The sequence below is a fragment of the Barbus barbus genome, assembly GCF_936440315.1.
Source record: "Barbus barbus genome assembly, chromosome: 37".
Classification (NCBI taxonomy): Eukaryota; Metazoa; Chordata; class Actinopteri; order Cypriniformes; family Cyprinidae; genus Barbus; species Barbus barbus.
The window spans coordinates 15,346,219-15,373,212 of NC_136715.1; the positions used below are offsets into that span (position 1 = coordinate 15,346,219).

A 26,994-nucleotide genomic window follows, 5' to 3' on the forward strand; every position below is an offset into this window, starting at 1 on the left:
GACATATTGTCCTGATTGTATGTTTGACTTATTATCTGAACCTCTTGTACGCATGTCAGTACAAAACTAAATCCACTAGAGGTCACTATAAACATGATATTGACCGGCGCTCATAAAACTGAGCTGTAGGCAAATTGGTCCGTGTATATTTTGGTCATTGGATTTTCCTTTCAGAAACGGATATTAAAAAACAAAAAACAAGTGGTTATTTGATTTTTGTTTTAAAATACAAAATATAAAATTAAAATACAAAGCGTTTCTCTTTTTCAGTGTCAAAAAGAGATGAGCGAAATTTTAAAAATGATTTGAATTTCACTTTCTATTTCGGATATCAAAAAATAAAATTACTTTAAAACAGAAACGAAAAAAAGGCCCTTTTGTTCATATTCCGAGACCGGATGTGACTAGCACTCACGTGACAAGACCGCCACATTTGACAGTGCTTAGCCGTGCTTAGCCCAGAATAAAATGTCTTTAGAACCTTACTCAGTTATGATTTTAGACATGGCAAAACAAGGCCTGTCATCCACAGAAATCTCAGCGCAGATATCACAAGTAAATGGGGGAGCAAGAGGATGTTCCGCAAGAAACGTGAGGAGATTTTGCAGTGAAAATGGATTAAGTTTGATGGGACTCCCTGACGCACATTTGGAGTTGGAGGTGGCAAAAGCTATAACCGAGGTATGATCCTGCTTTTTTTTTTTTTTACTACAGAGAGAGAGAGAGTATTAAATTTATTATTATTATTTTATTATTGTTCATATAACTGTTTTATTGTGTTTGTATATATTATGTATATATTTTATTTGTATATGCTTTGGCAACATTGTTTCAAAAAACTTTCATGCCAATAAAGCCCTATTGAATTAGAGAGAGAGAGAGACAGAGAGAGAGAGAGAGAGAGAGATGGTTGAAATAAAAACAGTCAAGTCAGCACTGAACATGGGTCTGTAAACCAATTTACAATTGACTGGTCTGCAATATGAGAATTATTGTTATTGAGATTAAAAAATAAATAAATGGCTGTAAACTGTCCCAAAATATATACCTCTCAAAAAATGTACTATAGCCTACAGTAAATTTTATAGATTTAAGAATTGAAGTTAAGAGAGAGAGAGAGAGAGAGAGAACATGTGATATGCACAGTATGTCCCGCATTTATATGTCTTATCAAATTTATTTGGCTGGCATCTTTTATGCCCGTTTATTACGAATGGTACATAAATCCCAATAAATAGCCTCAGCCTTCCATTGTTTATAAATAGTTTCTAAGTCACAGTTAACATAATCCTCACAACACTGATACATTCCATAACACAAAAACGTTTTATTTCATTAAACAGACATCAGTTGGTAAATATTTGGAACGTAGAAAAAGACAGGCTGTATATTTTTTATTTTCTAGACTGGACCTACATATGGAAGAAAGATGATGAAGGGGTATCTCGCCACGAAAGGAGTGCATGCTGCAGAGATACGAATTGGATCAGCGCTCAGAACTATTCATCAGCCATACCATGAAGCAAGACGTCAGGTCTGTTACTGTCTCCTCTCTCTAATACATAATCAAATATGTGGATGGAATTTATGTGTAAATATGAGATAATGTTTTTTTTTTTTTTTGTCTGTGTTTTATTTTTTTGCTGTTTAGCTGCAGTTACTTAGATTAAGATTAAAAACTTGCAGATATTTATATTAAGCCTATAATCAGAACAAACCCCTAATTTTCATTTTACTTTTTTGATAGAGACACAAATAGACAATAGGTTATATTTGTAAAATATGCAGCCATATAGGACTAATGAGATTTATTTTTGTGTGAAATAGTTACATCGTTTTCCTATCTCTCTTAGGGTGCCCGCAATCTCAACCCCATACCATATCAAGCTGATTACATGGGTCAAAAGGTTCATATGGACCAAAACGAAAAACTGTCTATGTTTGGGGTCACCCATGTTTTAGCCATTGATGGCTTTAGCAAAAAGATTGTTGGTCATTCTACAATGCCTATAAAAAACAACCTTGCCATCTATGAAGATGTTTTCAGGTAATGGCAATTATTATTATTGTGGACAATAAAGAAAGTGCATACACATGGCTAACATTCATGATAGAATATAAAACATATAATAACTGTTGAACATCTACAGTATATTGTTATGAAGCCTATTATACTGAGAATAACTAATAACAGTTAAGTTTGAAAAGTTTTGCACAAAATAAAACACTTTTTTATCCAATAGGCCTGCAGTACTTGCCTATGGTATGTGGGACCAGGTACGAGTAGATCATGGCAAGGAGTTTTATTTGACGCTTTTCATGCAGGAGCTGCTGTCATCTCACCGCCATAATCAGGAGCGAAGGCCATATATACAGACTTCATCCACAAAGGTACAGCTCAACAGTTTGTTTGGTTGCTTCAGCAATTCACTTGTATCCCTGCTTTTTTATTATTATTACTATTATTAGTTTTGCTTTAGCAGTATAATGTTGTTTTGCATGTATGAGACAAATTGTCATTGGTATTACTATGCTTTCCAAATTTTATAGTTAATTAAACAAAATTAACTGGCTGAGAACATGTTTCTTTTTTAAATCTGGTTACAGCTTAATAAAAAACTGCTGCAGAAGCAATTACATCCTATTTGTCTTCAAGCAGAATTCCTGGTAAAACTATAAATTTACTTGTTCGGCGGTCGATGTGCATAATGACTGCTGAGTTAATACATTTACAGATTTACTGGGAATCCTGCATGACCATTTTTCCTTAATAGACTAAGATTTATTTACCCACCAGAACAAATTGACTGATTACACATCTTTGTTGCAAATTCAGAATCATATAGTTGAACGAATCTGGCCTGAAGTCAACAATCGTGTCAACTATCCACTGAAGACAGCACTTATGGGGTTGGTGGATCAAGAGGAAATAGACATGGATGACAGCCTTGTGAGATATTGTGTGTCCAACCTTACTGGCCGCTTGTGTGAGATTGGTCTTACAAGGCTGGTGGAGTCATGGAATGCTCATAGAATTCCAGGTGAAATAAAACCGTGTTTCAAAGATTACAAGAGGCATTCATAATTTTCAATACCATCAGTATGTTCTTTATTTTACAGGTAAAGGAACACCAAATGACTTGGCTGGCCGTGGGTGTCCCAAAAAAATCCAACAGGAGCTGTTGCCTCATTCAGCTGAAGCAGCAGACCTTTACAGCCAACAGCTGGGATCATCACTGACCAGGCATTCAACTTTTGGAGTTGATCCATTTTCAACTGAACAGGACAAGATTACAGTTGAGAACCAGTTTGCTGAGCATTATTCAGACATTTCAGAACTGTACTCTAGAGCAGTGAACAATGACTTTGCCCCATACAAACAGGCATTGCTCTGTCTTATAACCACAACTCAGCGCAATGTGTGAAAAGCCATTAGCTCTATTTAACTGTTAACTGTAAATTTGTTTGTGTAAAAATTCAACATGTTACTCCTCTTCAAAAAGGGATCTCAGAACAGAAAATGTCTCTGACAGACCATTAATTTCAAATATGGTGTTGTTTGCAGTGTTCCCTCTACATTTTGCACAGTGCACAGAGGTCTCCTGCCACTGTACCACACATGTTTTGCAGCCAATAATGCTCCGGCAACACTCTGTGAAGACTGGCTCCTCGATAAATTCTAAAAGACAAAATGAGAAAAACTAGTCATTCTTAGTGTGTCCATATGACCTTAACTCTTAACCAGCACCCCTTCTTTTTTGAGAATTTTCTGAAAATGACATATAACCAACTACAAATGTCTGTAGCTCTTAAACCCTATAGTCCACAACTGGTCTTTTTTTAAACTTCTGATTGAACGACATCATACTCTACATTTGTTCACTACTTTTACCCACAATCCTCTCTGATTTAGAGTGTACATCCGATGTACACTTGCTGAAGCACTATTTACCACAATTCAATGTGTAGAGGACTGAGCTTTAGACAATTTTATATAGATGACTTGTTAAAATTAAATAAAATATTAATAAGGTAATTTTGTTTTATTAAAATATTATTTAGGCATTAACACAATTTTATGTGTTTGACTAACAGTCAGGTATTGTAATAATATGTGACGTTGTTAACATTAATATTTCATATATTGTCTAAATAATAGGTTAATAGGTACATCGGATGTACACTCTAATTCAGAGAGGATTGTGGGTAAAAGTAGTGAACGAATGTAGGGAATGATGTCGTTCACTCAGATTTCGGACACCGAAACAAATAGGCAGACACCCTAAATAGTGCACTATATAGTGGATAGGGAGCCATTTCAGACACAGCTTTTGTTAATGTATCGTTACATCATAAGTTTTAACACAAAGGTTTGCATTTGTACATGTAATTAATTGTAGTGGATGAGACATAGGTGACCATGGTTAAAAAATGTAATAATGCATATTTGGAAAATTACAATTCTTGATCAAACTGGATTCAAAATAAATGTACATGTGGGACAATGACTATCTATTGTTTACTCACTCATACAAATAACACAGCAGAATCCTTGCTTGATGGTCTGTAGCTGGGAAGGAGTCAGGATCACTCTTTGAGTGGCAGCTAGATTGGTGAGCTCTTTGATTGCTGCAGTGATATCTGGTAAGGTCTGTGATGCCAGTACAAGCTCTTCTATCTTCTCAGTCACCTCTCCAATTCCAGCAGCATCTTCATCTTTTCGGCTATTACAAGGAAAACACATAATAGATATACTGTTTGTGTTTTAGCGGTTTTGCTTGTGGTAGCCAAATAAATCTTTGGCCCAAACATTATAGAAGCCACTAAAATACAGAAGCATTAATGGCCAAAGGGTTGGCAAACCGGTGCTGATTTGAAATAAAGTTTCAATAGTCTGGACAACAAAGGTAAGGACAAATATGTAAGGGATAATGTATAGCGAGGAGGTTGTTATTAAGAATACAACCCCGACAGGCTGTATCGGGAGCCCGACGCGAAGCGGAGGGATCTTGAGCAGCCTGAAGGGGTTGTATTCTCAATAACTACCGACTCGCTATACATTATCAAGAAATAACAGACCGCATTCTACATTGGAATTAAACCAAGCCATGTAATAAGCGGGATAATGTATAGTGAGCCGGTTGTTATAGTGAATAACAACCCCGGCAGGCTGAACGGGATCCCGACGCTTATAGTTGTTATTCACTATAACAACCGGCTCACTATACATTATCCCGCTTATTACATGGCTACCTACAAAATAATAAATAAATAATTTGCCACGAATTATTGATTTTAAAAGGAGTTTATTGATTTAAAAACGATTGTATTGCTTCCGCCAAAGAAAATAGTCCGTTCTGCGTCCATAGCAACGCGCTGTTTTTCATGGCAACGGTCTGTTATCAAGAAATAACAGACAGCATTCTACATTGGAATTCAGCCAAGCCATGTAATAAAAGTAAATAAACAATGCCTTTCAATATATGGACAAATAAGAGAAATATGAATACTTAATATGACCTCATTCTCCTCCTTTTAGAGCCCTGTACCTCCTGGAAGGCCTGTTCTTGTATAGCAAGAATCTTTCTTGCATTTTGTTTCCAGTACTGGGACCCTTTACATTAGGGGTGAAAACCAGAAAAAAGGTTAAATCATCATGAGTGTATCTCATCCCCTCTAATTTTAAATCACAAAAGTAAAGACTTAAAAATAAAACAAAATTAAAAGTTTAGTTCACCCAAAAACAAAAATTATGTCAGTTATTACTCACCCACATGTTATTCTAACCCTGTAAGACTTCCTTTCTTTGTCGCATCATAATTTAAGATTTTTATGATGACATCTGATAATCACTCCTCAGTAGTGTTATAGGTGGCCGAAACTTGCTCAATCAGAAAAAATATTAAGACATTGTTAAAATAGTGAAAGTGACTCTAGACAACCATACGTTTATCAAGCGACGAGAATACTTTTTGTGTGCAAAAATCAACAAAATAACGACTTTATCCCACTATTTATTCTCTTCAGCATTGGTCTTGTGTGTTTCCTTGGTGTTTTTACTTAGTCTATGTGCGTAGAGCTTCTGGGTTGAACGTCACACGCACCACTCAAATGACCTGCGTAGACCAACAGTGAGCCTGTGTGAAGACGTATGAATAGTGGAATAAAGTCGTTATTTTGTTGATTTTAGCGCACAAAAAGCAATCTTGTCGCTTTATAAACGTATGGTTGAGCCACTGGAGTCACTTTGACTATTTTAACAATGTCTTAATTACGTTTTCTGATCGAGCAAGTTTCAGCCACCTATAACACTTCTGAGGAGTGATTTAGCTATCAGATGTCATCATAAAAATCTTAAATTATGATGCGACAAAGAAGGAAGTCTAAACTGAGATAATTTTCATTTTTGGGTGAACTAACCCTTTAATGTTTCTCACCAGTTGTGCCTTCAGACTCCAAAATGGCATTCCCCTGCACATCAGTCAATACCATTGGGTCATGACACCCAATGGCATCTTGAACTTTACCGATTATCCCCTGAAGGGTAGCCTCAGTTTCCAAAAACCGGATCACCACCATTCTGCTGGGACTCAACCTCCCACCAACCACCTCAGCAAGAAAAACCGATCTGGAAGAACATCATATTAAAATAATCATGCAGACAGACACTGCAAAAACATAACCTTCACCACTTTCTTGGCAGAGGTTATGAAAGTCAGGGGGGGGATGTTAAAATGTAAATGAAAAGTACAAGTAGTATTAACTATTACACTACAACTAAAAAGGAGGCAGCTGGAGATTATAATATTATCAAATGTGATGAGGTGTTTTTCCTTTATATCTAATTATATTAGACTTTCCCGTGGCGTCTGTCGTTGCTATGCAAACATGCACTGCGCTCTCCACAATGACCGTTTGCATCCCTGAAATTTATAAATCGTATCACAGTCATTTAAGAAGTTAACGTTACCTTTGAAATGTTTTAGAGGCAGTGGCCCTGGGGGGGGCTGAGGCAGCCCGCTGAGCAGATGATGATGATGTACTAGGAGTAACAGTCGCAGGTGATCGCATAAATGAAAAACGAGCTGTGGCAGTTGAAGATGATGAGGTGTCCTCCTCCTCACCATGAACCTCATAGTGAGCTCTTGGTGTAAGGTCCAATGTACTAAAAAAACCAGAAGCTCCAGGAAAAATGGCCACATTTGCGTCGTCAGTCACATATAGACTATGTGCTGAGACCTGTCAAGAAATGCATTTAAATCAAATAACCGCAAGTGTTTATTTCCAAATTTTTCTCAATTAGTTCTAATATTTTCCAGTGACTACTGAGAGATTAACTTCTTAAAATCAGACACCACAATGTTTCCGTTAAAAGAAAAGTTTTACGGTTTCGCCAGCGAACGTTAACGTTAGCTATCGTTAGAGATCGTACGTTAGCTTATAACATTTTTTACCTGGAAAATGCGACTTATTTTTTCTGCAGTCATGTCTTCTTCCCTGAGAGAGACTCTTTTATTGTTTCGAAAAACAACGTATGGCTCCATGTCTGCTCTGCTCTCACGCTCAATTAGTCGTCACAGCACGTAACTTAATTTCTTCACAACTGTCAAATGTGGCGGTCTTTTCACGTGAGTGCTAGTCACATCCGGTCTCGGAATATGAACAAACGGGCCTTTTTTTCGTTTCTGTTTTAAAGTAATTTTATTTTTTGATATCCGAAATAGAAAGTGAAATTCAAATCATTTTTAAAATTTCGCTCATCTCTTTTTGACACTGAAAAAGAGAAACGCTTTGTATTTTAATTTTATATTTTGTATTTTAAAACAAAAATCAAATAACCACTTGTTTTTTGTTTTTTAATATCCGTTTCTGAAAGGAAAATCCAATGACCAAAATATACACGGACCCAAATTTAACCGAAAGGATTTCTAGCTCAAGGATACGCGATATATTTAAATCGTTTAGTTTGGTGTGTCTGCTGCTCACTGGTAACTGATCCAACACAAAATATAGCCTGTTTCTTTATGTAACGTTATGTAATTATTCAGGAATTATTAAACATGAACTTATTCAGAAATTGATTTGAATATACAATACGATAGCCCTGTTACTTTATTTCTCTATATTGTACTGAAATGAAAAGCTTAACTTTGAAATAAAGCTATAAATCCGTACTGTATGTAGTCGGTTATTTCTCTGAATAAATTATGATGTGTATATTTTTAATGTCCTGATTAAGCACCATCTATTTCAACTCTCCAACACTGCATAAATGTTTACTAGCATTACCACTGTTTTCATGTAAAATGTTAGTAATATGCTACATTAATAATTAATTTGAACCATTGTTTAAATCATTACCAGCTTAAAAAAAATGCTGTTAAGGAAATTGAAACATTTGCAGTAGCCTAAGTCTAGCCTACTGTACGAATAATTTGCTATATTATATATATATATATATATATATACATACACACACACATACACACACTTTTCAAAGCGGCGTAACTTTACTTTGAAAAGTGGTGGGGACACCGCGCAACTGGTTTTGCTATTTGTTTATTTAATAACCGAATTTACTTGGGGACTGAGTTCAGTTGGAAATGCACTTAATTTTCACTTTGATGTACACATGCATCACATTCACAAATATGTCTATAAACATCCGAATTGTGAATGTTACGTTTTGCTTATCACAACACATCCAGGGTAGCTAATATCAATCAAAATACGCAAGATAAATATGGTGAACTTACCATTTCATGGTCAGCTCAGCTGCAGCGTATTCATTAATTGCACAATTGTGTGTGTGTGTGTGTGTATTACGATTCATTCTACTTTGAATTACTTGCATATTTTCTCTTAATACCAGCCGGGCAACTTGCTAAAAGCAGGTGTGATCGATGCACGCGCTGACCAACATGGAAGAATCAACATTAAGTCAAGAGTCAAGACAAGCCCACAAAATTTTCCTCATCCAATCAAATAATTTAACCAATCCTAAACTATGCAAAACCTTGTGTAAAACATGGGTGAGAGTTAATTTGTGTTGAAAATGGTTAAACTACCTTTATTAATTAAATAATTAAATAAATGAAATTGTTTTAAGGAATCTTTTTTTTATGACGTTTTTATAAAAGCTCTATTTTTTCCTCCCCCACCCCACATCACATGTAAAGGCTAGTTAACGGTAAATGTTGCTACCTATAGCATAAATGTTAAAACATCAACAAAATGTCCAAAAGAAAGTGTGGAAGTGATATAAGAAGCTTTTTAGTGAAGCAGCCACGCACAGCAAGTTACTTTGCTTAACACGAAAACATATTATATTTAACTTACGTGAATATAGACATACTGTCGCTAATCATGTTTTCTGGCGGCCACTGGAGCGCGCTGTGATTTAATACCAAACTGAATTAAAGGACTATGAACTAAAGACTTGTATACTTTTTGTTTTAATTGTGAAAATCCCAGTCATAACAGAATTGTCCTGTTGCCTAAAAGTGCTTTAACTATTATTCAGCCTTCAATGATGGACAAATGCCAATATATTGCTTATGATTGCAAATGTAAACATTTAGATCCCAAAATGAATTATTTACTTTTTACATAACTTAATTTTTCATATAACACTTAATCATGACTTGTAATAATAACCGTGACTTGTGACTTTTTAACAATGCCTCAAGTGAACTCACCTCGCTGCGTGGTTGAAGAAGAACCTTCGTCCACCTTCTAGTCATCACTTGATCACTTGATGACTACAGTGAGTGATGATTTGACTTGTGGACCAGAGATATTGTCCAATTAATCTTCTCAAAAATCTCAAATAAAATATTTCAACCTTGAAACAGTATCCAAACAATACGAGCATCGTAAAAAGAAAGGTACAGGATCTGTAGACTAATTATAGGGAAAGGAAACTACATATCCCATGACGCATATCGCGTATCTCGCGATAGTTTCACAACGAGACTTAGGCTAATATTCATCTTTGAGGACGTTGAAAAGCTTCTGACCGGCGGAAAAATGTGTTAAATGAATGAATTAGATTATGAAGAGTGACGATTTGTAGATGGTGCTTTTCCTTTAATATATACCTTACGCAATCTATTTTTCAGTTACTTTTTAAAAGTGGTGGGGACAATATCGAGCCTGGTAAAAAGTGGTGGGGACATGTCCCACCCGTAAATTACGCGTATGTATATACTCCATTGAAACAAATAGGTTGAGGCCGTGTCATGTTCATCTGTCCTTCGCTACTGTAATGAACGTAACTTTTTAATAACATTAAAAAAAATAACCGTTTATATGCCTAGGGTGTTTGCACTGTAAGAATGTACAGGGACACTTCAGATTTAAAAACACTGACTTGTTAGGCGATGTTTTCATTAAATATGTACGATTTCCTACTAGTTAAATGGAATGTATGGGAACAGTGGGGAATACCAGCATGGCGGCGCGGCTTCACTTTCATTACGTCATGAGCAATCCAGTTTTCTATTATAGATCAGTGAACACAACCCATTGTCTTACCCAATTAACATGCCAACTCGCATTACTCCATTGAAACAAATGTAAAAAACACATAGATGAGTATCTAAATCACACTACAGGACATGCCTAAATGTTGCCAGAGCCTACTGTAGGCTAAAATCTCACGGATTGTGTTTGTTTCTGACTTAAGGGCTTGGATAATATTAGTAGTGATGATGATGATGATGATGATGATGATGGTGAACAAGATAAAGTAATCTAATAATAAAATGAGTTTCTGCCCATACACTCATAATTAGCCACTTCAAGCATGCCAGTGTACAGTATTAGAGTATTATTTACACAAAACTTGTTTGATAGCTCACAAGTCTTGATTTGGAGAAGATATTTGATAATGGGTTTGTGTAGCGTCATTAATGTTTTTTTTTTGTTTTTTTTTTAAGGGCCACTTCTATGACCTAGAATTTAACCGTGGTAAATTAAAATCTTCACCTGATGGTATGGCATTGCACTCATTCTATAGCAAAATTACATCATTTATGGTTTTCATTTACCTGTTACAAGTATTATTCAAGAAAGTGCTTTAACATATTACCTTTGTTTGTGCAGAACTTTACATCAACGATTTTCACCAGATGTGGTGGGGTGAATATGACTTGCTGGAAGATGTTCATTCCTACATTCAATGGTTAGATCCTGTTCCACTTCATCCATGAGTTCTAGTTAACACCATTTTAATTATGCATGTTGTACAGTGGGGGAATTTTTTTTTTATCCCCTGCTGATTTTGTACGTTTGTCCACTGACAAAGAAATGATCAGTGTATAATTTTAATGGTAGGTTGAACAGTGAGAGAGAGAGAATAACAACAACAAAAATCCAGAAAAACGCATTTAAAAAAAAAAAAGTTTGTTGGCAATCACAGAGATCAGAGCTTTCTTGTAGTTGGCCACCAGGTTTGCACACATCTCAGGAGGAATTTTGTCCCACTCCTCTTTGCAGTCATTAAGGTTTCGAGGCTGACGTTTGGCAACTTGAACGTGGGGATGGTGTTCTTGGGGTCATAGGCAGCATTCCTCCTCCTCCAAACACGGCGAGTTGGGTTTATGACAAATAGCTTGATTTTGCTCTCCTCTGACAACAAAACTTTCACCCAGTTCTCCTCTGAATCATTGGCAAGCTTCAGACGGGCCTGTACATGTGCCTTCTTGAGCAGGGGGACCTTGCAGGCGCTGCAGGATTTCAGTCCTTCACAGCATAATGTTACCAATTGTTTTCTTGGTGACTATGGTCCCAGCTGCCTTAAGATCATTGACAAGATCCTCAGCGTTCTCATGAGTATTGAAACTCCACGAGGTGAGATCTTGCATGGAGCCCCAGGCCAAGGGAGATTGACAGTTATTTTGTGTTTCTTCCATTTGCGAATAATCGCACCAACTGTTGTCACCTTCTCACCAAGCTGCTTGGCGATGGTCTTGTAGCCCATTCCAGCCTTGTGTAGGTCTACAATCTTGTCCCTGACATCCTTGGACAGCTCTTTGGTCTTGGCCATGGTGGAGAGTTTGGAATCTGATTTATTGATTGCTTCTGTGGACAGGTGTCTTTTATACAGGAAACAAGCTGAGATTTAAGAGAGTGCTCCTAATCTCTGCTCGTTACCTGTATAAAAGACACCTGGGAGCCAGAAATCTTGCTGATTGATAGGGGATCAAATACTTTTTTCACTCATTAAAATGCAAATCAATTTATAATTTTTTTGAAATGCGTTTTTCTGGATTTCTTTTGTTGTTATACTCTCTCACTGTTCAAATATACCTACCATTGAAATTATGGACTGATAATTTCTTTATCAGTGGGCAAACATACAAAATCAGCAGGGGATCAAATAATTTGTTTCCCCACTGTAAGTGTTTGAATGGCCATCATTCAACTAACCATTTTAAAACTTTGCAGGTTGTTTCCAATACAAGAGCCAGGGATGAATTGCAGAGCACATGTGCTCACAAAAAATGAAATAAAGGTCAGTTTAAAACATTTAACTTACAGTAGATGGGTTTTTCAGCTTTATTTACCAACCATCTTAAAAAGTATTTGTCTGACAGGATTTCTCAGGAAATATTAGTCTCCATTCAGAAGCTGGTTACAGCATATTGAAAAATAGAGAATGCTTAAATGAATCTACTCTATTTTTTTCCATCATTTCCGTAAAGATAAAGAAGCAAAGAGAAAATTGGTGGAATCATGTTGGATTTCTACGGAATATGTTTGGTCGATGAATCAACAGGAGAGGTGGAACGTGTTCCTAACTGGAAGGACCGCTTTAGAAACCTGAACAGATTTTTACTGTCATATTTTTTTCTATTTGTTGTTTGCAGTTTATGTTGTTTCAAGACTTTTAGGCTTTTCCAATAGCTAGATTGTTTTTGCTTTGATTTTGCAGATATACACATAACAGCTTGTGCATCACACGCATCCTGAAGTGTTTGGGGACTCTAGGATTGAAGCACTATCAGGCCCCACTGGTCAGGTTTTTCCTCAAAGAAACTCTTGTCATGGGAGAGCTTCAAAATGTGAAGCAAAGTGCACTAAATTACTTTATGTTTGCTGTTTTGGACAAGTCAGAGAGAAGGGAGCTGGTTAAATTTGCCTTTAAGCATTTCAAGCCCCAAGAACACTTTGTCTGGGGCCCAAGGAAGATTCTGTCAAGTCAGGTGGTGCACTGCAAAAATGAAAACATGGACCAGCCAACAGAGAATAATAGTACAGAAGATCAGCAGAAAAGTGTGAATCTCCATGAAAACCAACATAAAATGAACAAAATAGATGCCAGTCATCCTCCTCAAGAGATGCAAAGTAAAAAAGATGAGCCTAAATATGAACTAAAGATGAGACAGTTATTCCAAACAAATTGACAGAAACAGATAGTGAAAATGAAAATGAGGGTGTAGTAAATGATGGTGATGGTGATGATAATGAAAACATAGCACCAGCAAACAAGTCTCATAGTCATGGTGCTGTTAGTGGTTCTCACCAAACTGAAGAGAAGAGAAAAAAGATCATCAAAATAAGGATGTGCCAGTTATTCCAAACAAATTGACAGAAACAAATAGTGATCAGTGGGCAAATAAGAGCAGACGGTGCAGCTTTTGATGATGCTGCTAGTGGTTCTCACCAAATTGAAGAGGGGTCTTCATGTCAGGTTCATGACATATGAAGGATGAAACTGAAAATAAACATGAAAAATCTGAAAATGAGCAGTAAAGGGTGAAGCCAGTTAGTCCAAACAAATTGACAATAAAAAATATGGCTTAGGGAGCAAATGAGAGCAGTCAATGCAGCTCAGAAAATGAAAGTGTAGTAAAGCAACATCAAGAGATAAGTGATTGTGATGATATTGATTACATAACACCAGCAAACAATTCTCATGGTGATGATGTTAGTGGTCTTCATCAAACTAAAGAGTCTTAATGTGAGATGTCTGACATGTCTCATGGTGATGATAAGGGTTGTCTTCTTCACCTGTTTAAAGAAGGGGCTTTTTCTGACATCTGGCATAAAAATGAGGGAGATTAATGAAACATAATAGGAAAATTAACAAGCACTGTAAATGATAGTCACATGAGGTTACATATGTTTTTCTAAATTAAATTAAAGGAAACATATTGGAATGTCCTTTATGATTTAAGTTAAAGAACTATTGTTAAAGATTAATGTTTTTTTTATTATTATTATTTTTATTATTTAGCAGATTGTCAGAAGGAAAAAGAAATAGCATCTTAAAAGTATATTTGTCTGCCTTGTAGGAAATGTAATATTGATTATTTTTTCTTTGTTTTTTGATGGATTCTACTGATGAATTGTTAATGTACTGATAAATTGTTCATTGTTAACTGCTAAAAAGTTAATGTAATCTCTTCACTGACTAAACATCTTTTACTAAAGCCTGACTGCTGTACAGGAAATGGAGTAATGAAATTGTGATGAAGCAAAGTTGCACTATGAAAAGTAACTCCATTAAATGTTAGATTTGTGAATTCTATGATTTGTCTACTCTATTTTTTGAGAACACTGGAAATTGGAAATATTGAAAATTTCTTTATGCCTCAAGTTGAAGTGTGAGCAAGTTGATATTTAACTTGAAAGGTTAAATATTTAATCACATAATTTAGCTTATTGATAACTTGTGATTAGAAACTACTATTAAATTAAATGTTTTGCATTACTGCAATACAGTAGTAGGTTATTCTGTTGAAGTACAGTATGTAAAAAATATGATATTTTGGTTTATTAATTACACTAAACATATAATGGAAATCAAATGTATATTAAAGCTGTTTAAAAATTTTTTTTTTTTTTCTGAACATATTGCAATGATGAGTAGGCCTATACATAATAGATATCAAATATTTTTTTTGTTTTTAGAATAGTTTCCTAATGATTATAATTATAGTTTGGTCCTGCAAATAGCAAAAATATGTGCCAGATTAATCTAGGCCTTCTTTTTGATTTTTTTGTAACCTGCTTTTTGTCTATTTCTGAATATTAATGCAAGACATGGCAACCCTTGAGTAAACTGGAGTCTTTTTGAACTGTAGGCCTACTAGAAATACTTTCGGTTCACCATGACCTTCAGCTTTGACAGTGGGAGTGGTTGAGCACTTTAGGCATGAGTCTGCATGAATCCTTGTGTCTGCTTTATGTTTTTTAATATATGTATGTACAGTGCCCTCCAAAAGTATTGGATGGCACTGTACTGTATAACAGTAAAGACAAAATTGCTCTGTTGGCTGTGGAGTCAAGACATTTACAAATATGATTAAAAGATGAATATGAGACAAAACTACAGAATGTCACATTTTATTATTGGGTGATTCAACACAGATGTTTTACCAGCTAAAAGGTTCAGCACTTTTATAGTTTCATCCCTCTATCTGATGTGAGCATAAGTATTGGAACAGTTGTCTCACAGGTATTTCTAAGTGATCAGCTGTGTCAGATTGCATTAATTGTTCAGATATTAAAAGCAGGGAATGTGTTGTATCAGTTATATCCATTACTTCTGTATTCTGAATCTTGCATTTGATGTTGACACACACAAACCAGAATCAAGATGAGGGAGCTGACTTTGAGAGAAAAGCAAGCAATTTGGATGTTAAAAGAAAAGAGGAAGTCAGTTAGAGCTCTAGAAAAAACAAAGGGCATGGAGAAATCAAGTTTGGAAACCACCAGCGACACCAGCAACCAACAACTACCTGATCGGCTGAGAAAACAACAGTAGTTGATGACAAATCATAAAAGCTGTGAAAATGAATCCTAAAAGACATGTCTGTAAAATCACCAACAACTTCCAGAAAGCTGGGGTGAGGCTCTGACAATCTACTGTCCTCAGGAGACTTTGACACAGAATTACAGATGCTACACAGCAAGATGCAAACCTCTGACCAGCACCAAAAATAGAAAGGCAAGATTAGAGTTTGCAAAAAAAGCACAAAGGTGAGCCGGAAGAGTTTTGGAAAAATGTGGAGGAAAAAAAAGGGAACTGCAATGATCCCAAGCATACAGCCTCATCTGTAAAGCATGGTGGAGGTGGTGTCATGGCATGGGCATGCATGGCTGTCTCTGGAACAGGCCCTCTCAACTTTACTGATGACTTAATGTATGATGACAGTAGCATAATGAATTTGGAAGGGTACAAAACCATTTTGAATACCAATATTCAAGTTAATGCCACCAGATTCATTGGGAAGTGCTTCATATTGCATCTGGACAATGACCCAAAACACCCTGCCAGTTCAGTCAAGGAATTTATAAGGGCAAAGAAATGGAAATTCTTAGATTGCCCAAGTCAATTTCCAAATTTAAATCCGATTGAACATGAATTTCACCAGCTGAAGAGGAGAGTAAAGGCAGAAACTCCCCAAAACAAGCAACAATTGGAATTTACTGGGAAAAGTATTTCAAAGGATGAGACCAAGAGTCTGGTGATGTCTATGGGTCACAGACTCACTGCTGGGATTGTGCGCAATGGATCTGCAAATAAATCATAGCTTTTAATCTTTTATATCTGCCTTATGTTCAACTGTCCCAATTCTTATGCTCACATCAATGAGTGGGATGAACTCTAAAAGTGCTGTTCTTTTTATTTATTTATAAAACATGTATGTGTTGAAACGGCTAATAATAAAATGTGACATTCTGTTCTTTTGTCTCATATTCATCTTTTAATCATATTTGCAAATGTCTTGACTCCACAGCCAGCAGAGCAATTTTGTCTTTACTGTTCCAATACTTATGGAGGGCACTGTACTTGAATTTGGCGTTGTCTTAGTTACTGGGCCAGGGTTCATGAAACACTTTTTAAAATAAAATCTGCATTAATCTGCAGGGAGTGCAAAAAGATGCAATGATTTTCATTGAGCGGATCGGTATTCAGCAAGAACCACCCTAACCAGAGAACTGCCGTTCTGTTATTGAGAAAAATAAAAGTGAAGTAGGCTAAATAGGAAAATATTTCAGAACTTTCTTGAGATTTGCACTTAGGAACTTTTAGCAAGAAATGTCTAGGGAAGATTTTCGAGAAACAGGCCCCTGACTTTGCAATATACTCCCAGGCTACTTAACAAGGAGTCAGATGATGAGTGCGAATTTGACTCCACATGGGAAGACGAACACGTGCATAAAGCACCCAGAAAGAAGGTAGGACTATGCTTGGATTTCAGTACTATGCAATCTTGATTTTCATTTTCTTTTGTTGTTTTAATTAATCCTACAACAGCGCACAGTCACATGCACACAACAGTAACATCCTTGCATTTGTTAGTAGTTATTGTTAAAAAAGTAAAGTAAAGTCGTGACGTATTGTCAAGTATGGTGACCCATACTCGAAATTGGTGCTCTGCGTTTAACCCATCCAAGTGCACACACACAGCAGTGAGTAGTGAACAAATGCACACACACACACACACACACACACCGTGAACACACACCCGGAGCAGTGGGCAGCCATGCTGCAGCGCCCGGGGAGCAGTTGGGGGTTCGGTGCCTTGCTCAAGGGCACCTCAGTCGTGGTATTGAGGGTGGAGAGAGCGCTGGACATTCACTCCCCCCACCTACAATTCCTGCCGGCCGGGGACTCGAACCCGCAACCTTTCGATTACGAGTCCGACTCTCTAACCATTAGGCCACGACTTCCTGCGTTTATCCATCGGTTTATTTATCTAAATAAACCGATGGATAAACCGATTGTTTATCCATCGGTTTATTTAGTTATTGTTTATACATCTATTTTTTATTTTATTTATTAACTATAGGCTAGCTTACCCAATAGTAATTAGGCTTATTCGAGATGAACTACACTAGCCTGCCATCGGCTGGCGAGAGTCAGTAGCCCCTCACTGCAGAACAAAGATCCAGGGGGCAGGGTTGGATCCACATCTAGGGGGTGGAGATGGTAGGTTTAGGGGTGGAGATGGGTGAGTTTAGGGGTCAGGAGGTGAAGACGAGTAGGTGTAGGTATAGGTGTGTTGGTTGTGGCTAAAAGGGAAGGCTCCGCTTCAAGTCAAACACACCTTATATGTAAGGTGGGAGGAGTTGGAACTAGATCCAACCACTTCCCCTGGATCTTGTGTTGTGCAGTGAGGACCATCTCGCGAGAGTAGCCGCTTGCAGTCGGGGCGGAATTAAAAGTTGGACGTGATCTACGCCGTCCTCAGCTCCCTTTTTTGATTACTTAGATTCATAACTAACTGGTATATCATTATTGTTTATTATTATTATTATTATTGAATAAACACTACCCGTTTTAAGCAACTTTGTATTATAATAATTCCTATTCCCACTTTCTATTTCTATGAATAGGCTATCTATGAATATGAAAAGATTTTACAAACAGCTACATTTGGGATTTCTGTTTACAGGTGTTGCAAAGAAGGAATCGCAGGAACATGAAAGCTGGAAAGGGCATGCAAGACTTTCGACATAGGGGTAATTTTGTCATTAAAAAATGAGAGGTGTGCATAATGTGCATGAAGTATTTTCATGAAGATATCTGTGTCTCCTAAATTAAAAAAAAAAACTTCTTACCCCACTCCTAAAATAAACATGCCAACTTGCATTCATCCATTGACATATTGTATGAGAAAATACTACAGTATTATTGTATTATAAAAATACAAAAAAAAGCACAGTTCAAAAAGACATGATTGATTCAGTCATTGTGGAAGAACTTGGTGTTTGGTGAGTTTTTGGCTCAAGGTCTGCATATAAAGTCACATCAGAAGTGTTCAGCTGGGATCAGGACTTGGCTTTCTGCAGACCAGTCAAGTTTTTCCAAACTGACTGAATCAATCATGTCTTTTTGAACCGTGCCTTATACACAGAGGCACTGTCATGTTAGAATAGAAAAGGTGTCCTGTCCAAACTGTTGCTATAAAATTAGAAGCATGCAATTTCCTAGAATATCATTATATGCTTAAACATTAAGATTTGTAACCATAGAAATTACTAAAGTAGTCAAACCTGTTCATTAGAAGGGGGTGACCCAATACTTTTGGCAATATAGTGTCTGTTCTGAGGTTTCAGCCCCTATTTTGTTCACCAAATTATGCCATTGCCATAGGTGGATCATTAAGGCCATTGATTAACAGTCTAAATGTGATGATAAACACCTGAACCATATCAGTCTTTAACAGCTTTAGTGTATTACAGCTCTACTGTTAAAGCCAATAGTCCCTCTACTGATAAAATAGTGAGACTGTTGAACATAAGTAGCTAGCCTACGGTAGATATACAGTATCTGCTGAATCATTGAAAACATAAAATGTAGTAACAATAGATTGATGAAAACAAGTTTGTTATTGTTTTCATCCTTCCATTACATAAGCAGACCAATTCCCTGTTGGCATATTTCATTTTTCTTTCTCTCCATCTCTGTAAGAACTATTGTACTGATTTTCTGTCTGGGCATTTTGTGTGTGTGTGTGTATGTGTATGTGCTTTTTTATGCTACATTTTTGGGACCAAATATCTCCACAAGGATAGCAAAACCTGATTTTTTTTTACATTGTGGGGACTGGCCTGCGGTCCCTATGAGGGGGAAAAAAAGATTTAAAAAAAGTATATGATGTTTATCTGAAAGTGTAACAATGCAAACAGGTTTTCTGTAAGGGGAAGGTTTAGGGTTGGGCTAAGGGATAGAAAATATAATTTGGTCAGTAATAGAAGTCTATGGAAATTCCCCAAAATTCACAGAAACCTAACATGTGTGACAATGCGTGACAATCCTGTTTGCGTTCCCTAAACCCCCCTTGCATTTGGAAGATGGTTGATTCCATAAGTTGTTTCCTCACGCACGCCTGGATTTCCCATCAAGTTTCAGTTCAAGTTTATTTGTATAGCGCTTTTTATGATACAAATCGTTGCAAAGCAGCTCTACAGGAAATTAAGTTTCCACAATATATTTATATATTGCAGAACCTTAATATATTTAACTTATGGCAAAATTTGGTAATTCTGTATGTTGTCTGAGCGTTGGCATCCTCTGAGGTCCTCTGAGGGGTTGGCATTATCTTTTCTCAGGTGTTCGGTCATCTCAGATCATTTAAGGGTTGGATCCAGACTGAAGCTTCTGTAATTCCTGGTTACCATGGGATGTTAATCAGAAACAGATAAACAAATAGAGACATAATTAGCGTAGCTGCTGTTCCATCTAAACAAAAATTACGTTATCAGGAAGGCTATTCCAGAGTTTGGGAGTTTATTTAGATGTTTGTGTATGTATATAATTGTGTTTTCCCTGAGTTCCCATGAGACGGTTCGAGCCTTGGGAGTAAAAAGGGCTTACTCTGCCTCTGGTTCTGGTTGGGGCCTCCGTGAAGTGGGTCAACTTTAATGTCTTTAATGTCATTTGTGAGTCAATAAACTCAATTTTTAACTGCAAGCAAATGTCTCCCCGCCTTTGTTCTGGCCATATCCCCACAGTGTGCTATGAACCAGCATAGATTCTGTTTATACTGTGTTTTACCAGAACTTAAAAATGAGCTTGAGCATTAAATTGCATTTTTTTTTTTAAATACTAAAACGCAATATGCTTCATCAATTGAAAGATTAAATTGTTTATAAGATAATTTTCTATCGTTGAAGCTATTTTACTTATTGCTTTTAGGTTGTGCATTTACTATAATTGACATATCAAAATAGGGAGTAAGCTGGCCCTAATTTAATGATTTAATAATTAAATAAAATTACATTTTTTCAACGTTCAAACATTTCAAAATGTAACTTTAAACTACTATATGTTCATTTAACTCTTCCCAACAATAGAGGGCGTACTTGTCCTAATCTTTTGCTCACGAGCTGTCGTTTCCGCACACGTGGCTGTTGGTAGTTATGGTTACGGTAGGCTTTAGTTAGGAGCTTTGCTTCCGGATCCTGTGGTCGCAGAGTAACAGCCATGGTAGTTGTAACAGTATGAGGTTTTTTAATGTATATAGTATCGAGCTTTTGATAAAGTTTCAGTTAAGTGACAGAGTTTGAGTTTTCTTTCCACGTCTTTGAAACTACATTAAATGGCCTCTTATACACAAGAAGAGTTTGAACTCAACCAGAAACATGAAGATATGTGAGTCCTTCCTATTTTTAATCATTCATTCCTTCTTATGAAACTAAACGGCTTAATGAATGTAATTTTTCTCATGTAGACTGGGGAAAAGAGCATTACTGCTGCAGCAGATGGAAGCGCATTATGAACAGCAGAAGGCTAAGAAGAAACAGCAGTGTCTGATGTCTCAAGCAGCGAAGGAGAGGAATGCTCAGATCCTTAAGGTTTCTCTACTGTGGGCTTTCTGTTATACATACACTGTGCTATATATTTATATGATACAGTTCTGTATTCAAAACTAGGTGCTTCACAGAGCTCTATTATAGTACCGTAAAAAGGTTTTTGTTTATTTCAGTCATTCTTGAGACATGGGACAAAACATGTCCAGCAATTGTAACTGCTATTAGGTTTAAAAATTTTAAATATTTTCAATTGTAAATGTTATGGGAATTAATAATAGAATGTATTTAACACAATTATCCCCTTCAATTTAGTTGTATCATTATTATGTGAAATCTATGACACTTATTGTCTTCTCACTACATCTAAAACAGTGTGTCCGCAGTGAAGGGTTCAATCATTCATATGCTATAAAATGGGTAAAAATGTTTTTTAATGATGAAAATGAGACATATAAAGCAACACTTAATCATGTCTCGTATCAAAGCAAAGTTGTTTTTCAGTACACGTTTGATAAGGTTTCAAAGTTGTGACCCCACTTTTTGTCAACCCCGTCAGACATTTATTAAAATGTAATAAAATCAGGGAATATCAGGGGCAGCTGTCACTCTAAAGTGTTATAGTTTTATAATATTTTAAATCCTAATGTTAATATTCCCTGGTCACAAGCATGATATGTCAACACCATCTTCCAATTTCTGAGGAAATTGTTTGAAATATTTAATTTTATTCTCCTGAAGCAGGTTCCATTAGCATCTAGAATCAACAGAAAAAAATAAATGGCTACTACATGAACTTTGTTTTGTGAAAGAAATGCCCAATTTGTCAACACCGTCAGATGTCACCACCATAAGATTTTGTGTTCCAACAATACTTAAATGTGACTCTTGAATAAAAGCTTTATGAATAATAATATACTTACTGTTTGTTGTAGTACAGTAATTGATTGATCCAATGTATTTGATAGTTAAAATGACCGACTAAATTCAGGTTTTCGTCACCACCGTCAGATTTGTTACCTCTGTCAGATGACTATTTTGATAATATTTCATTATGATATTTTATATTTGTTGTGGAATTGTTGGTCACATGTGAAAGTGTAATCTGTCTGCTAACATGAGAATGTGTTTTGAAATGTTAAAAACATCTTGAATGCTGTTAAAGATGAAGTTGAAATTACATTACACAGTCCAAGGTAAAAAAAATCACATTTTGTTTAAAAAATAGAAAAGTTGTGAGGTTGCATCAAAGCATAGCTCAGTAGCTTAGTACATATAAGATACATAAATGTAGTTTCATTTGTCTGAGTACAAAGTTTTATTTTTTTCAATTTTCCTCCCTGTTTTGTCCCACTATTGAATGACTGATTTATTATAGTCAAGTTAACAGAGAATCATTTTTAATGACTGCAATTCAGTCTTTTTAAGATGCTTAAGATGTTTTTTTTTTATTCTGTGTATTAGTTTGAATATTTTCAGTTTTCTATCTATCTATATTGTGTGTTTGTGTGTATATATATATATATATATATATATATATATAATGTATGGATTTCTGCTCTAGGATTTACAGAATGCTGAGAAAAATCTTCAAACCAGACGGCTTCTTCACCCAGATATTATTAACCTTGAGGTATTAGTTACATCTCATAAGATAAATCTTGCACAGTGTTTCATTTTTGAACACATGCAATAGTAAATGTTGCATTTGAAGTACTTTTTTGTTGATCTTTTGTTGTCTTGTCATAGACTCGTTATTGGGCCTCTGTTGAACGCAAACTACCAGAATGGGAGCAGTATTTGCTTGGGAAAGGGCAACCGCCGGTGAGTGAGACTGGGAGACTGAAAACTAGACAACATGATTTCTCCCCTGCACAATGCAAGGGTAAACCCCCTCGACCCAAACCTAGATGAGCTGTCTGTGTGTAACGTATTTATATTTTTTGCCCAAAATTGTTATTTTTATGTGTTATATATTTTATTTAAATATTATATATGCAAATACAGAATAAATGTGTTCATTCAATACTGCATGAACATTTTCGCTTACACAAGTACATCCACATGGGGGCAATACTGACTACATTTTCTGAAACTACACCACTGTCTTTTCTTCTCTGCATTGAAAAATAAATGACTGAATCACTTGTAAAAATCAGCTGTGATTTACGATGAAGTAATAAAACTATTGTTTTTGCTGTTAGATATCAAATTAAATGGTATTTTTGAAGTTACTTTAAAATTAGTTCAGATTAGTTTACAAGTAAAAAAAAGGGTTGTCCATAAAGTGTCAAATAATAAACATTAAGAAAACATCAAGAAAAACTAATTTATCATTCTGTTTCCTGACCCACTATTTCCCTCCAAATTTACGTAACAGAACATGTTTCTGAGTTGCATTAGACACTGCTAAGTATTACATGTCCAGCTTAAATAAAAATATTGTCTCAAGACGCACAAATGCAAATTGTGAGGGAAAATTTGTGTGCAAAAATGCTGCTTTTAAATGCACCCCTAAACCTCATTGCCTCCAACCTGAACCCTCAACAATCAGGTCATCACACAAAGCCTCTGAGCACTTGAACTGTCCATGCGATAATTGCTCTTGTATTGCCTGTCTGTTGAAGGGTCAGCCACTTGAGTTCAGAGTTGTCTGTAACTCTGAAAATTACGCATTTGATTTGTTCTTTGATCAGGTTTGTTGTTTAACTAGCATTTTCTCATATTGAGACTGGTGGTTTTGGGAATCCAGACATGAAACAAGCTCTAGAGTCGCTTGTATTTAAGTGCGCATATATAACAAACTTTTTATTTTTTTATTGCCTTTGAGTGCATATACTATTTAATCCTGATTTTTTTTCTCATGCTCGTTCACTGTCTTGTCTATCGTCCCTCCATGGAGGGAGAGATTGCAGACCATGACCTAGCCTAATTGGATGATCAAACCAGTTCAGGGTGACACGGAGTGGCGGCTTGACAAACGCGATCATCTGGATGGTCATGGTTGAAGTGGTGGTGGTTGGCAGCTGCCCTTCCTCCTCAGCTGGGACTCCTGCCCCTGAGGTCAGGGCACCAGTCGAGGCTTCCGAATTGGCAGGGGGGCTGGTTGGCTGTGGAGGGGTGGAGAATTCTGGGTGTGGGTGGAGGGAATGACAGCAAATTATCTAAAAGGGTTTTGAAGAGCACGATCTGGAGCCCTTCCAAATGACTAGTTCTGCATTATGTATTCTAATGGGGAAAGCCCTGAGGTAGTTTGGCTACGGATACCACTGCCAACTGAGGCTGTCAGAGCCCAGGCACAGGCCAAGGCCAAATGTTGTAGATCAGCTCTGGGCTTCAGACACCTGGCCATCAGCCAGATCTTCAGAGCACTATCGTAAGATGATAGAACAAAGTTGTTTGTTGCTGAATAACTTGTGTCTGTAAAAATGGCATAGATGCTGTTACATGAAAGCCTGATTATGTTGAGGATTATGGCACTTGGATTGAATAATAGTAAAAAATACTACATTAAAATACATAATTATATTTTTGAGTATTTTCATTAATCTTTGGACATTATATCTCTGGAACGGTATAAATATATATAAAAAAAAATCCCTTAGCGAAACAAGCTTGTCTTCCTTCAGAAACGTACCACCCATTGCTCTCAAAGGAGCTTTTCACAACTAAAGATCTTTGTCAATGTAGTGCACTTAAACACGAAAAGCTTTTGCTTGGGAGCCTGTTGGGGAATTCTCTCCATTCTTGAAACTATTATTTCAGCACTAGTGCTGGTCATAAGGGGACTCCTGTGGTGTTTTTGTTCTGGCTAACTTGTACGTCATTCTGTGTTGTATTGATTTTGGACTTCGGTAGTGTTATTGTCCCCATTTACCTCACTGGATCCCATTAATCCAAGTAGTCAAAACATCCACTCCATCCCAACATGTTTGCGTAAATGTTTGTATGTAGTCATGTATTTATGTTTTGCACTCTTAAAAATAAAGATTTTCTCAGCAATGCCCTTTGGGGTTTGTTGGTGTGAAGAACTTTTGGAACCTTTTTCCACTAAAAAGTATTAAAAAGAAAATTTCCATGGATGTTCAAGCTGCTTCGTGGAACCATGCCAGTAAAATTGTAGATGGATTGGACTATATTTTGTTCAGAAACCCACCACAGACTGGGCGTAAAATCACAGCCTAAGGGATCAGTGAGTGACACATCGCTTTATATCAAATCTCCTGCATTCTAACTTGGTGAATTGAATAGAGTACCTTAACAGCAGGGTTTTTGGTCTGAGTTAATTAAGACCCATCCATTGGAAAACAGGGAGTTGAGATTGTCCTGAAAGGGCATCCTAGGTCAAAAGATTAGCACCGGACATCCCAGATTTACTGATCCTTGCAGACAATGAGACAGATTACAGGTCACTCCTCTACAGAAGCAATACAGCAATTTAAACAGATAACTATTGGAGAGCTGCTGATAAGCCTTAGATTTCATTTAGCAGTTTCCTTTTGCCCATATCCCTTATTTCCTAACACAATGCGTCACTTGCATTCATATTTATATAATGGGGCGCTGAGATTGTTGAATGTGGAACAGATTGTTTTGAGGTCAGACCTTCGTCTCTTTTAAGACATAGTGGGTAAAGAGTTGGACGAGGGGACAGAAGGTCCCCTTCAGCTGCGTGGCCTGAAGCCCTCAAGACTGCTTCTGAATGGAGGTCATACCCGAGACTGACATTGATGTAATTCCGGCGAGGCAGAGTCCCCGCACTCCGCTACCATGCGGCTGCCTCGACACCTTAGAGCAATAAAGCTCCTTCTCTGCGTGCCCTTGACGAGCAGGCCGAATGCAGCGAAGGGGGCACCGCTGCCTGCAACTCAAGGCCCTGCGTGGGTAATGCGTGATCCCGCTCATTTAGGAATGGGAATGTGAACACTCAAAGCATGTTTCATTTCTCTTTTTGCAGGTGACAATGTTTCAGACATCCATGTGTAAACAAGGATGTCTGAAATCGCTAGAAAGAGAAATGTTTTAAAATATGTTTGATAAGTTCTTTGTTTTTAAGACAAGTAACAAGAATTGTTTAAGGTTTTTTTTATTTTAAAAGTGTGGTTTCTATCAGTTAAAAAGGTACATTGGTTATGTGTGATAATACACAACTTCTGTTGTTGATGTTGTTTTCCATTTTGTTTTCTTGCTTTCTGGTTGTTACTTTGACTTGAACTATCTGTGCCTTTTCATAAAAAGTATGAAATGTATGTGATGATTTTTTTTCTTTGTTATCGTTTCTTAGGGCTTTCTTGTCAACAAAATGGCTTTCATCATGTTGGTTACACCACTTTAATTTGGCGGATAAATGGTTTTCAAATATTTAAAATATTTTAGAAGACAAAGCTGCTTTACTACTACTATTCAAAGTAATTTAGTTAGTTTAATACATTTCAGCGTTTAATGAGACTTTTTACATTTTTAATCACCCACCCCCCACCCCTCTCATATTAATTTTCCCATCACAGTAGATATATATTCAAATCATTTTTGTATAAATTGTATTTTTTTTTTTATGTAGGCCTATTTTTATTTGTAAATGCCTACCTTTATTTTATTTGTGAATAGCCTCGGCTGTCTCGGTTATTCGTTGAATGAATGTTCACAGCCTGTGAAACTGGATTAAACAACATATTGTCAGGTTGACCTTCTTTATCATCATCTTTTTGGGCATAAATACGT

General features: G+C 36.5%; 3 protein-coding genes across 3 annotated transcripts; 2 read left to right on the forward strand and 1 right to left on the reverse strand.

Moving 5' to 3' along the window:
- Positions 1-406: 406 nt before the first annotated feature.
- On the forward strand, positions 407-4,501 carry LOC306856963 (uncharacterized protein). The gene is made up of 4 exons (XM_079396546.1): positions 407-681; positions 1,406-2,391; positions 2,837-3,041; positions 3,121-4,501. Exons 2-4 carry the CDS (start codon positions 2,266-2,268, stop codon positions 3,423-3,425), a joined length of 636 nt encoding a protein of 211 aa, XP_079252672.1. The 5' UTR covers positions 407-681; positions 1,406-2,265; the 3' UTR covers positions 3,426-4,501.
- On the reverse strand, positions 3,486-7,630 carry LOC306856592 (uncharacterized protein; the record flags this gene model as incomplete). Its single annotated transcript, XM_079395954.1, has 6 exons — positions 7,455-7,630; positions 6,971-7,239; positions 6,438-6,628; positions 5,521-5,614; positions 4,528-4,724; positions 3,486-3,679 (listed from the first exon to the last, which is right to left on the reverse strand). Exons 1-6 carry the CDS (start codon positions 7,542-7,544, stop codon positions 3,486-3,488), a joined length of 1,035 nt encoding a protein of 344 aa, XP_079252080.1. The 5' UTR covers positions 7,545-7,630.
- A 13,249-nt stretch (positions 7,631-20,879) lies between these two features.
- On the forward strand, positions 20,880-25,273 carry cep15 (centrosomal protein 15). The gene is made up of 4 exons (XM_079396815.1): positions 20,880-21,115; positions 21,195-21,318; positions 22,838-22,906; positions 23,023-25,273. The coding sequence occupies exons 1-4, from the start codon at positions 21,063-21,065 to the stop codon at positions 23,185-23,187; spliced, it is 411 nt and encodes a 136-aa protein (XP_079252941.1). The 5' UTR covers positions 20,880-21,062; the 3' UTR covers positions 23,188-25,273.
- The last annotated feature ends 1,721 nt before the right edge of the window (positions 25,274-26,994 follow it).

Excerpts from the sequence above, each read along its gene's own strand:
- LOC306856963 (XM_079396546.1), top strand. The coding sequence starts at position 2,266 with ATGTGGGACCAGGTACGAGTAGATCATGGCAAGGAGTTTTATTTGACG. Across the intron at positions 2,392-2,836 it reads TACAGACTTCATCCACAAAG|AATCATATAGTTGAACGAAT; the intron begins GTACAGCTCAAC and ends TTGCAAATTCAG. Across the intron at positions 3,042-3,120 it reads GAATGCTCATAGAATTCCAG|GTAAAGGAACACCAAATGAC; the intron begins GTGAAATAAAAC and ends TTTATTTTACAG.
- cep15 (XM_079396815.1), top strand. The coding sequence starts at position 21,063 with ATGGCCTCTTATACACAAGAAGAGTTTGAACTCAACCAGAAACATGAA. Across the intron at positions 21,116-21,194 it reads AACCAGAAACATGAAGATAT|ACTGGGGAAAAGAGCATTAC; the intron begins GTGAGTCCTTCC and ends TTTCTCATGTAG. Across the intron at positions 22,907-23,022 it reads CAGATATTATTAACCTTGAG|ACTCGTTATTGGGCCTCTGT; the intron begins GTATTAGTTACA and ends GTCTTGTCATAG.